Source organism: Odocoileus virginianus, chromosome 29 (genome assembly GCF_023699985.2).
Source record: "Odocoileus virginianus isolate 20LAN1187 ecotype Illinois chromosome 29, Ovbor_1.2, whole genome shotgun sequence".
Classification (NCBI taxonomy): Eukaryota; Metazoa; Chordata; class Mammalia; order Artiodactyla; family Cervidae; genus Odocoileus; species Odocoileus virginianus.
The window spans coordinates 18,704,449-18,717,046 of NC_069702.1; the positions used below are offsets into that span (position 1 = coordinate 18,704,449).

The following is a 12,598-nucleotide window of genomic DNA, read 5'->3' on the forward strand; positions in this document are numbered from 1 at the left end:
AGTCCAGTATATATTTTTTCTCTTTTTATCTGCTAAATAATAGCTTTAATAACTGAAAACACTTATCATATAATAAGATTTATTAAGGAAGTATTTTTTTTTTCTTGAAGTCTTATGGATCCAGAATTATACACTATCTCTTTCTCTCTTTTTTGGTATATATTCCAGCTACCAAAAAATAATATAATATGTATCACCTTTTACTGCACAAATAAAATTTATATAATTTTCAATACAGAAAATTTAGTAGATTGATATTTAGAGAGGAGTGTTAATTCAGTTGTAAAGTTCAAAAAAATTTTAAACCCGGATGAATGAAAACAGTATCCATTCTGAATGGCTGAGTAATAATAGGTTGAGTGAAAGATGGGTTTCCTCAAGTAAGGAAGTTGTGCAGAGAAGTGGGGAATCAAACTATCATTCATTGAACATACATTGGACATGTACCAGTGCTTGCCATCTTTTTTCTTATTTAGTTCTCATAGCCATGAGAAATAGGAATAATTATTTTTTTAAAAATTGACATGAGGAAGCTTGAGTTTCCTAGGGTTATATAACATTCTCATGATGGCACGGGTAATGATCTTCAAGTTGAGATACAAACCCAGTCCTCTCGGTCTCCAGAGCCTGTGTTCATTCTTTACCAGTTAGTCTAGTGGCGCAGTGATAAAGAACCCACCTGTCAGTGCAAGAGATGCAGGTTCGATCCCTGGGTCAGGAAGATCCCCTGGAGTAGGAAATGGCAACCCACTCCAGTACTCTTGCCTGGAGAATCCCGTGGACAGAGCAGCCTGGCGGGGTGCAGTCCATCAAGTCTAGAAGAGTCAGGTAAGACTGAACAACTGAGCCCACACTAGTCCTGATGGGAGAGACTGAAATAGCTATCAGTGTGGGAATTACAGGAACATGTAGCATCACTGTGTTAAGTATTTGTTACTTCATCATCTAAATTGACTATTTGCATGGGTATTTTTTCCCTCCTTGAGCTGAAGTGCGTTCGGCCACTTAATAAAATATTTGCTTATGTGCAAAGTAACTGTTCTAACCTGGCTGAGAAGCAGAGTAACTAATAGGAAGAAGAAGCAATACTCAGTATGTACTAAGCTGGCTGCTTGGTTATCTCTTGCATGTTAATAGTCTCTATATTTTAATTAACAGAGCTTTACCTTATTTTTTGATTTCCTAAAAACTTTGCTTAGGTTATACAGATAATTGTCACTAAAAGTTTTACCTTTGTTCCAATATATCTTAGATAATTACATCATGGTTTTCTGTAGGACTTGGAAATTCCACTGGTAAATTGTTCTTGATAGACACTAGGATTTTCAAGCCCTGCATTAGTGAACCACAAGGTGATGTGCCTGCTACTCAGAGAAGCTCATGTTGCAATCATCACGACACTCATTCAGTAAATTCTTAATGAATGCCCATTCAGTCTATGATCAGAATTATTCCAGGCAGAGGTAGGAAGACTGAAAAGTACATGCATCTCTAGTGAATTGCACATAGCTTTGTTGTTAAGCTGGAACATAAAATTTGTATTTGGGCCAAATTTTGGAAACCATTACGTTTCAAGGCAAGAAACTTTAGGTACCTGGTTTTTAACCTTTTCAACAAGAGAAAGGAGCGCCTCCCTTACTTTTTTCTGGCTAATTATTTTACCTTGTGTCATTAGAAAAGGACCACAGGGATACATTCTTTGTAAATTTTAATTCTGAATTTTGTTACCCCTTTTAAAAACGTGACATGCTCAGCTCACAGGGGAAGAGGGTGGTATGTGGTTAATGAGGATGCTCTTTTCTCTCTGTCTCAAATTATCTTCTAGCCAGAAGTCTCCACGCCATTGGCACTAATATTTTTTCCACTGAAAAATACCTTAACCAGTGCATAGATCCTACCATTATGTTCTTCTAGTTACACCTGAGAAGGTTCCCAGTGGGAAGCAGGATTCAGGTGTGGATGGCAGCAGCTGCACTTCTCTCTGTGAGACCAAAGACCCTGCGGAGGACAGATCCCTACACTAATGTGGACAAGGGTCTGCAGTATCCAGTGACATGCCACACTCAGTTTTTAAGTTAATTTTTTCTTGATTTTTATTAATTTTTTACTGTAGGATTTTGAAAGAGCTCAAATAGCATAAAAATAAAATTATAATTCTGCCACCCTTATATGACCACTGATAATTTAGGTGCATTTATTCACTTCATACACATATATGCATACATTACATGTATGTGTGCATGTATTAAAGTTTTTAATGTAGAATAGACTATAATTTTACCATTTTAATCACTTTTAAGTGACATTCAGTGCATTTCCATTGTTGTACAATCATCACTACTAACTGCAGAAATTTTTCATCATCCCACATTGAAATTATGCAGCCTTTAAAGCTCCTCAATTTCCCAGCCCCTGGTCACCAGTGTTCTACTTTCTGTCTATATATATTCTATCTACCTCATTTAAGTAGTAATTTTTAGAGGACATTTTAGAAGACAATTTTGTCTTCTTGTAACCGGCTGTTTCACTGTCTTTAAGATTCATCCATGTTTGTAACATGTATCAGAATTGCCTTCTTAAAGCTGAATAATCAAATCACCAAATAATTTGCATCTTCAGAGCTTTTAGAGCTGCTGATGAATTAGTTATGGAACGTGGTGGTCCTTTGCTTTACATCCACTCTATATACCACATTTTGTTTGTCCACTATTAATCTGCACATGGGCATTTTGGCTCTCTGAATAATGCTGCTGTGAACAGGAGTATGCAAATATTTGCTCAGCTCCTGGTTGCAGTTCATTGGGGTATATACCCAGAAGTGGAATTGCTGGCTCAAGTAATAATTCAGTGTTTAATTTTTTGAGGAACCACCACACTCTTTTCCATAGTGGCGGCAGTCCTCTCCGTTTGCACTAGCAGTGCATCAGGGTCGTTTCTCCAAGTGAAGACAGTTGAATTCCTGTGAATTGTATGTGCCTATTATGTACCTTCACTGCACACTTTTGACTGGAGGCTGGGGCCTAGCCCCAGCCTGAATATCTGACAATTTTGAAATTGCTGTATTAGTTTCCAGTCTTCTTTCCTCTTGTCCACTGCCAGAACCTTCAGTTCTTTTAAGGAAGACTTCTGCTAAACAGTCTGCAAATCTGTAAATTCTTACAGAAAAGACTACATGAGATGGTTACACACTCACTGGACCTGATCCGTTTATGCTCATATTCTTGGTGTGACCCCAGAAATTACAGTTCCTCCAGAATGCAGGCCTCTGGGGCTTCTCAGACCCAGCAGCAAAGTAGTATCCTCTCATTAAGGTAGTCTAACGTGCTGATTACATTCAGCAGTGTAGTGCTGAAGTCTGCACAAGAGGGCAGAAGCCTCCCATTTCTTCGTGAAACCCTGCTACTTAAAAAGGGCTTGGACCCGCAGCATTGGCATTTCCTGGGAGCTAGCCTTAACAGTAGACTCTCCGACCCTGTGCTGTACCTAGAGAATTAGAATCTGCATTTTTACAAGGTCCTCAACTGATCTGAAATCAAGCTTTAAATGATGCTAAAATGGACACAGTTACAACATGTTAGGCAGTGCTCTCCTCCCTCCTTGCACCATGATATTACTGAGCCTCATTGATCAAATAGTAGAAAAACAATCCATGCAAACAGTTAGGGAAGTAATGTTATCTTAAATAGACAGGAACAAAATTTTCTCTTTAAAGAGACAGCTGGCATAATAAGAGAATAAAAGTGTTTAAGAGCTAATTGGATCTGACATATTTAAATGAATGAGCTTTACCCACAAACTGATGACTTTCTTAATTAGATAGAAGCCATTTCATGTGATGTGATTTAAAAGTAAGTTTTTTTTTCCTTATAAAAGTAGTTTGTTCTTTGCTGAGGTTAACAGAGGGAGCAGAAACAATTAGAAAATGAGTAGAGTTTAGAATGTCTTTGATGATAATGCTGTTTAAGTGACTTTTATATTTTGTCTACAGAAAATCAGTCTATGCAAGACCAGGCATCTATATTGGAAGGTGAATTAGTTACAAAATGTATATTTGGAAATCTTCGAATCATTGAATACAATTAATGAATGGACATTCACAATTATGCATGTGAACTTCAAAGCAATGATTTCCTAAATCTGACCAGTATCATTTTTTTAAATTTGTCTTCTTAATTGAATCAAATCTTAGAACTGATGAAATTAACATAGTGACACAAATGATCTTGAATCATAAAAGTTGTATATTGGATGTAGACATAAAGACAAGGCTATACCAAGATTGTCTTAGATATAAGAAAGATTAGAAGGTGATGGGAAAGGCTTGAATGATTAGTTTGTGTATAACCAGAAGTTTAAGAATTTAAGTGGATAGCAACATGTGGTTTAATATTTTGTGACTGCCTCCTGAGTGTTTTGAGGCTCATTTGGCATTCTGTCTCCTAGTCAACTTGTAGAAAAGTAATTCTGTTTTTAAAATCAAGGCAAATGAGTTCATGCTGGCTAGGAGAAGATCTTGTTTTTTAAAAGAAATTTCTATGACATTATGTTCTTTGGTTTGTGAAGCAAGTTTAATATTGTGAATATCAATTGAGCAAAAATAAAATGCTGAAAGAATTTTAATTTGTTTAAAGAAGAATAATTTTTTGCTTTTACATATATACATACACAAAACTTAATAAAACGTAAAATGATTATATTATGATTTAGTGATTATTCTACTTCTGGCATGTTCCTTTTTTCTTTAAAGATAAAGGCAGTTAAGTATTCAGTACCTTAATGAGTTCTGCTACTGATGTTCATGTCTCACTTTGAGATGACAGGTTTTGGGAGATTCGGGGCAGGGGGAGAACATTTACCAAAGATGACAGTAGTTTAATTTTACATTTGCTGCCATCCTGGAATTTTTTTGTATGTGCGGCAGTGAAAAAAAAAAATCTTACTACAGGTATTTGAATGCACTTTTCTACTTTGAGTTAAGACAATTCTTAACGCAAAGGTAATAAAACATACTGGTGGTGTGTAGTTGGGCTGTTTTTTGGCTTTTAGCAGTGTTTCTACCATGAGGATGATTTACATTTGCTGAATTGCTTATGTTTAATTGCTTTCTTAGGAAATAGGAGATTGCTGCTTTTATTCTTTTTTGTGTGTGTTAAATACATCAGGAACCTTTTTTTTTTTTTTTTTTAGCAGATTCACGTGATTTATTTTTTCTTTTTTGGGAGAGAATTGTTTGATCTTTGAAATTCATATACCAGTATAGACATAAAAGCGTCACTATCCTTAAATTTAGCACAGCTATTTCACTTTAAAAGAAATAATATCAAGATAGCCTGCTTTCTAAGCCAGGGCTCTGATTACCAGAGGATTCGATCATGAGTTTGTTAATCCGGGGCTACATGGTGATCCCAGCAGCTCAGCTGGTAAAACTTTTGTGACAGTTATCTCAGAGTGAAGGTAGAACTTGAAGGTATTATGTGATGGATACAACTTAGTTTTCTCTTTCCAGGATTCTAAAGGAAAATGCTCTCTGGTATCTGTTACAGGTCCTCAGAATGGTTGGAATGATCCGCCAGCTTTGAACAGAGGACCCAAGAAGAAGAAGGTACTAGAAAAAGATGTCTAGTCAGTTGCCCGCAGATGTCCTCTCAATCAGTATCCACCTGAAGCACACCACACTTCACTGTTCTTTAAAGGCAAAGCTCACTGACTGCTGTGCTTAATACGTATGTTTTAACTTACGTCTTCCAATCCATGAAGGGAAGAAAAATATAGAACAGTACAGTGGTATGAATTAAACCCCTTTTGGAAGACAAGATGTAAATTCCCAACATCTATTTCAAAGAGTAGGAAACAAAATTTCAGGTTACTCAAATGAATTTCTTTTTTAGAAGATACTTTGGTTTGGGGTTCCAGCAGTAATCATAAATTCATAATTATATTTTGGACTATTTTTGTCTGTCACATATGATATGAAAAGAAATAGCCTTGTTAGCTGAGCATCATTTAGAGCATAGCATAAGATTCTTCTTTCCTTCTTTTACCCCAAGCCATTTTCTCTTTTTTTTTTTTTCTTTACTCACAGTGATTTCTGTCCCCCAAATACAGTAATGAGAGGCCAGAACATAAAATTGGGAGATACTAAGTGAACAGAATCCCCAAAATTATGTCAGTGATAATCAGAAACTTAGTCTACTGTTCTTAGTGTCATTGATCACTAAGTAGGTATCACTTAATGGTCTCAGGAAAGGGTATTTTACATGATCGCTTGACACACACACCCCCACATCCACACACATTTTTGGCGTATCTTATTCCAGTATGGCTAAATATAATTCTCCATCCTCTTTCAACAATGCTGTGGTTCTGGCCCATTATGTGATGAGTGTGGAAGGCAAAGGGGAGACAGAGATCCAGGTTTGAGTCTCCGACCCTCTTAGCCAGATTAGCTTTACTTTTACGTTTTACTCTAGAATTCTGCATAAAAATCCATTTTGAAAAGTATTCTACTGTTACTAAAAAATTGTTTAACCACAGAATGATCTAACTCCCTTATTTACTTTTTAAAAATGAAGTATAGTTGATTTACAGTGTTAATTACTGCTATATAGCAAAGTTAATTCAGTTATATATGTTCTTTTCCATTATGGTTTATCATAAGATATAGAATATATTCTCTGTGCGGTACAGTAGGCCCCTGTTATTTATCCATTTTATATATAAAAGTTTACATCTGCTCACCCCAACTTCCCATTCCATCCCTTGCTCAGCCCCCTGCGCCTTGGTAACCACCAGTCTGTTCTGTATGTCCATAATTCTGTTTCTGTTTCATAAGTAAGTTCGTTTGTGTCATATTTTAGATTCTACGTGTAAGTGATATCATACGGTATTTGTCTTTCTCTTTCTGACTTACTTCACTCAGTATGATAATCTCTAGTTACATTCATGTTGCTGTAGGTGGCTAACCCCCTTATTTAAAGCTGAGGAAATGTTGTTATATCATTTTTTTCTTACTCTCGGTGCCTTTTTTGTCCATCTTTTAAAAGATGCCTGAGAACTTTACGCCTCCTGTTCCCATCACATCACCAATCATGAACCCCTTGGGTGACCCCCAGTCACAGATGCTGCAGCAGCCTCCAGCGCCAGTACCACTGTCCAGCCACGCTTCATTCCCACAGCCACACCTCGCCGGTGGCCAGCCCTTCCGTGGCATCCAGCAGCCCCTCAGTCAACCAGGCATGCCTCCATCGTTTTCAAAGCCCAATATCGAAGGTGCCCCTGGGGCTCCCATTGGAAATACCATGCAGGTAACAGTGAATCTGTGGAAGTGGGAGACGGCTCTATTTCAGGGTGCTTTTTCAACGTGTTAACTTTGATGGTTATACCTTTATTCTTATCTCAGTTTGATTTCAGTGTAGACAACTTAAGTAAAAAAGAACTTTTTTTAAGATCACGTATGTACAGTATTTTCCAGTGACATGGCCATATGCGAACGTTCTAGAAAAGGCTTACATATTTACTAGTATATGTTAACAGTAACTTGGCAATTGCAGTATTTCATTTCATCTGATCAGTAGCCACAATTTAAGATCAGTTGAATCCATATTGGCATCCAAGGCTGCTCAGCAGAAGCTGTTTCCAAAGGTTTTTTTCCTTTAAAATGTAAAATAAAAATGTAATGACTTCGATCTTTTCTTGTGTGTGTGTAAGAGCTAATAATATAACCATATCTTTGGGTAGAGATGTCAGTTCATACTTGATTTTCGCATACAAGCAGCTAGTTGGCAGAGTTCTCGATAATGAAAAAATCTATTGGGTTTCCATATAACTGACTTAGGCATAAAAGGCAATCTTGATCTATTCATGAAAAATAAAGAGGTTGGGTCACAGTTCAACAAAAGAAGATGAAATAAATTCCTGCCCAAGTATATAAAACTAGTTCTTCTGTCATTTTCTTTGACTCATTTAAGTCAAATTTATAAAGATTTGAGTCTATCACAAAAGTATGTTTTGCTATTAAGAGAGTTCCTAGATATTAACAGTAGCATTATAAACTCCAGGGTTCTGATGGAGGTGGGAGGACCTGCTTCTTTTTACAAGAAGATATACTTAAGACATATTGTTAGTTTCTGTGATTACAAGTCTGTGCCATTTGTGAAGCCATTCACTTGTGTTGGGACCTGGGAGTTCGTGCTACACTCGTCTGGACCAGAACTTCAGTTACCATGGAGAGGGAGAGCGCCATGGGTGTGTGTGGTTCAGCCAGGCCATGCTACCCAGCTCCCTGTCCACTCGGATGTCTCTGAGGCACCTCATGCTTAGTATATCCCAAGTCCAGTTCATAGTCTTCCTCCCAAACCTAGCTGTCTTTTGGTGTGTCTCGTTTCAATTAATACCACCCTAATCCTTTCCATTGAATCCAGCCAGAAACCTGGGCATCTTTACACTCGTTTTCCTTTACCTGTTTTTCTAACCTGTCCCCACATCCTGTTGATGTTACTGTGAAGTCTCTCTCCCACCCCTTCTCTCTTTCCAGTCTGGTCCGTGCGACCTGTGTCATAGCACGTAGTAGCGCCTTTGTCAGTTTTCAGCGATACAGGAGCCTCTGGCCGGTCTGCCAGCATCTGCCATGACCCATCTCTTCTCTGGTCTTAGCTCCTTGTTGCTTAACACGTTACACTTCCCACTGTTCTCGGAGAAGGACCAACATTTTTTATATTATCTGGAAGCTGTCAGCTCATGCGCCTCTTTGCTGTCTCTCTGCTCCAGCCGAGCTGACCTCCTTTCAATCCCTGTATCATGATCTTTCCTATGTACTGTCCTTCTGTCTGGAATGCACTTCTTCCCCTGTTTAACTCCTACTTAACCTTCTGATAAAACTTCCTTAAAGAGCCTTCCCCTCAGTTAAATCCCACTTATATTGTCTGTTGGTTCCAGTGATGTGAACTTAACCACAGTTGCTGTTTTACATACATTTATGACATTTTTAAACTTTCCCTTCCGCTAGCCTGTAAACTCCCCGAGAGACAAGATTATTTCTGTATTGATTCATCAGTGCCTAGTACATAATTACCTAATATTTTCTACGAATGAATATAATCAATCAAAAGTTTAAGCACTTACACATTCCTTCTTTGTTTATCCGTCTTTATACATTCGGTTAGATCATGGTCTCTTCTATCCTAACCTTTGATTTAATCTCACAGTTTGATAAAAGACCAATTAACGAACCTCCAAGAGTAAACCAAAGAATGCAAGACTGTTGGAATAAACAAGAAGGAGCCATGAGCAAAGCAAGCACTCACTGCCACCAGCCAGCTTTATAAATGCCTGGCTCTTTGTTTCCTACTGGCATGGGCCTCTTGCCCATCAGTTATATACAATCGTGATCAACATGTGTTCCATGATTAAACAAATACTTCATACCCAACCCTGTTTTTCAGATTAGAAGCTGTAGGAAGACTACTGGTATCTTCTACTGAATATCTCATTTTTATGTTTGCTTATCCCAGGTGATTCCACTCGTTCATTTTTTGCTTGATTTTGAATAACCTATCTACAAATTAGTTGTTTTCCCTTTATGACAGATTCAGGACTTTGTATACAGGTAGTTTCTGGTCATTTCTGCTCATTTTAATGGTATTATTTCTTCCAGCATGTGCAATCTTTGCCAACAGAAAAAATTACCAAGAAGCCTATTCCAGATGAACACCTCATTCTAAAGACCACGTTCGAGGATCTTATTCAGCGCTGCCTCTCTTCAGCCACAGATCCTGTATGTGTTTTTTATTTTGCTTAATTAAAAGAATCCATTATGGAGCTCTTTTATATTTATTGCTTAAAGTCTTAAAAGATGTATTTTGAAAGTTTTTACAAAAGTAGTAAAGCAAACGCTTATGTATGGTTTGCTTTACATATAAAAGCATACTCAGTTGCTTTTTACATATAACTTTATATAATCCTTAAACCAACCTCATGGAGGTAGGTTTATCATATTTATTTACAGATGAGGAAGTTAAGGCACAAAACAGTTACAGTATAATCCAGGCAGAGCCAGCATCCAGACCTAGTCTGGCTCCAGGATTCATGTTCTCAACCCTGAGCTGCACAGTCTCATCAGCAGACCTCACGTCTGGCACAGGAATAGGGCAGAATGCTGAAATACAAGAAACTCAGACTTGGGGTTTCTTTCAGAGTAAACGTCTAAAGGTTTTAGAAGTAGGGACTTCCCTGACAGTCTAGTGGTTCAGACTTTGCCTTCCAATGCGAGGGATGCAGGTTCAACCCCTGGTCCAGAAGCTAAGATCCCACATGCACTATGGCCAAATAAACCAAAACATGAAACAGAAGCAGTATGATAACAATTCAATAAAGACTTTTAATATGGTCCACATCAAAACATCTTTAAAAAAAAAAAAGCTTTTAAAAGTAGATAGGCAATCTTTGCAAAGTCCTAAACAGTTCAGTGTTTTAGATATTAGAATCATATTCATAGTCAAAGCGACTGATCTGACTTAGTTTATTAGAGGATGACTGTGTATTGGCAACAGCAAAAATTCCACAAAGCCAGTCTTGTTCGAGATGAAATTTCATTTTCTGCCAACAAGCATCAAATATGTTTATTTAGTCACTGGCCAGTTGTCTGCTTGAAAACACAGCCTCTGGGATTTGCTGTTTCATCAGACGTTTAGTATTACTGTGTGCCGCCTTCTGCTAGTCTTTTGAAAAGCGGTTCCCTGTATGGACAGTGTCAGGAGAGCAGAGGCAGGGAAAGTTAACATAAACCTTAGCACCTGGCGTTCTGGGAGTGATGGAAAGACCAGGAGAGGAACAGAGAACAGGTGGAGCTGGTAAGCAGGTAGGCGTACACTGTCTCCTGGGCACACCTCTCGACAGAGGTCACCATCCTGCCAGGTGGAGCGGTCCTGGTGGGGAAACTTCAGTCTTCCTCAGGCCTGAGTCAGGGTAAATAGAAGCCGGCTGGACACATGGGCACCGCCTCGCTTAGTGCACTTTTGTTGAGCTTCACCTCCTCCAGGTCACAGTATCACCTCCTTTCTGGTGACCCAGGACCAGGCAGAAGACAAAGACAGACTGTCCCTGTCAGTATTTGGGGAAGGAGTTCTGCTGCTGCCCAGGACTTTGAACAGCACACAGAAGTCCACTTTAATCCAGGGCTCTAAATCATGTTTATTGCACGGCTTTGTTCTTAGTTTCACTGCAGTTCAGTCCAAATGACACAAAGTAAGGCTTGGTTATCTTTTTCCCACCCAATAGAATATGAGCTCCATGAGACACAAAACCATCCCCAGCATGGTACACGGTAGGCACTCAATGAAAATTGAAAAACAGTATCACTTCTAGGCATAATGTAGATCATTAAGTTAATCACAGTATGATTTTAAACTTTTTGACTAGTTTTCCCTCACTATACTTAGAGTACTGGGGAAAGGTAGGAGGACTCCTTTAATTTAAGAACTCTTTTTTAATACTCCCCTCTTAATAATCTTAAGACATCAGAAAATAATTTTCTCCTTTTTCTCTTTTTTTGGTGTTTTAAAGGCCCAGAATAAGACAGGATTAAATGTACCAAATGTGACTGAGTGTATTCTTGAGGTTAGAAAAAGATCCCACATTCACCCATACGTTCGCTTTCTAGCTCCCGTAACATTCATCTTACTTACTGTACAGTAACTGCGAGACCTCCTTTTCTGTCATGCATGGCGCATTGCTGCCTCCAGGTGGCCCTCGCTATTGCTTGTGGATGTAGTGTAGTTGGCCAGCCACACCTCAGGAGTGTCACAGAGCCCTGAAATCCAGCCAGGCTCCCACTGTGCACACCTCTGGCCCTTGCTGCTGTAAGAGATTACTGCTCTCTGTTCTAGTCATCTGCTCAGGCTCCTCGGTGTAAGGTATTGCCGTTTCTTTACAAAATCAAGTTGTTCAATACCATGACTATAAAGTTTAGTGAAATGAGATGGGGTAAGTTTTTGGGATAAAAGTTATTGTTCAAATGTAGCATCTCTGGTTTTTTCTCTCCTGCAGCAAACCAAGAGGAAGCTAGATGATGCCAGCAAACGTTTGGAGTTTCTGTATGATAAACTTAGGGAACAGACGGTAAGTTCATGGGGAAAAGAAGGGTTTATGGTAAACATTTATTCCTGGTTGCTAGTCATATGTGTCTCATCAGCACTTGTGTGTCTAAGTGTATCATATGTAGTGTATAGTATGTGGTACGGAGTGTGTTTGAGGGCAGAATGATCATGATGACTACAGACTGAGCTTTGGTCTGCCTGAATCTTACATTTCACTTACTGGGGATAGGGGCATAGGGCTCTGTGTTTGTGTGTGAGAGAGAGAAGTTTTAGCCTTTTTATAACAGAATATAAACTGGCCTGCATTGGCCCTAACGTGACTGGCCTTCTGTTCATTTTTATATGTGCCTTGAATTAAGAAATCAGAGTGGGCAGATATTCTGTTTTTCCAGAGACAAATCTGTCATCTTTCTCGTAGTCTTAAGACTCTGACCCTTTTCTTTTACAATAGCTGTTACCCAAAGGCAAAGCCAGATGCAGCCGCAGGTTGAGCAGGTCAGGGTGTG

General features: G+C 38.6%; 1 protein-coding gene across 29 annotated transcripts in view; it reads left to right on the forward strand.

Moving 5' to 3' along the window:
- The window catches only part of SEC31A (SEC31 homolog A, COPII coat complex component), a 59,503-nt gene that overhangs the window by 45,423 nt on the left and 1,482 nt on the right, over nt 1–12,598 (forward strand). For 18 of the 29 annotated variants that reach the window (XM_070458233.1, XM_020892844.2, XM_070458231.1 and 15 more), the window contains 4 exons: nt 5,544–5,602; nt 7,044–7,304; nt 9,653–9,772; nt 12,043–12,114. In XM_070458233.1, the coding sequence (XP_070314334.1) occupies nt 5,544–5,602; nt 7,044–7,304; nt 9,653–9,772; nt 12,043–12,114 (512 nt within the window). Of the gene's footprint in view, nt 1–3,988; nt 4,028–5,543; nt 5,603–7,043; nt 7,305–9,652; nt 9,773–12,042; nt 12,115–12,598 lie in introns of all 29 variants that reach the window. The other 11 variants (XM_070458217.1, XM_070458216.1, XM_070458218.1 and 8 more) reach the window with 1 other exon arrangement.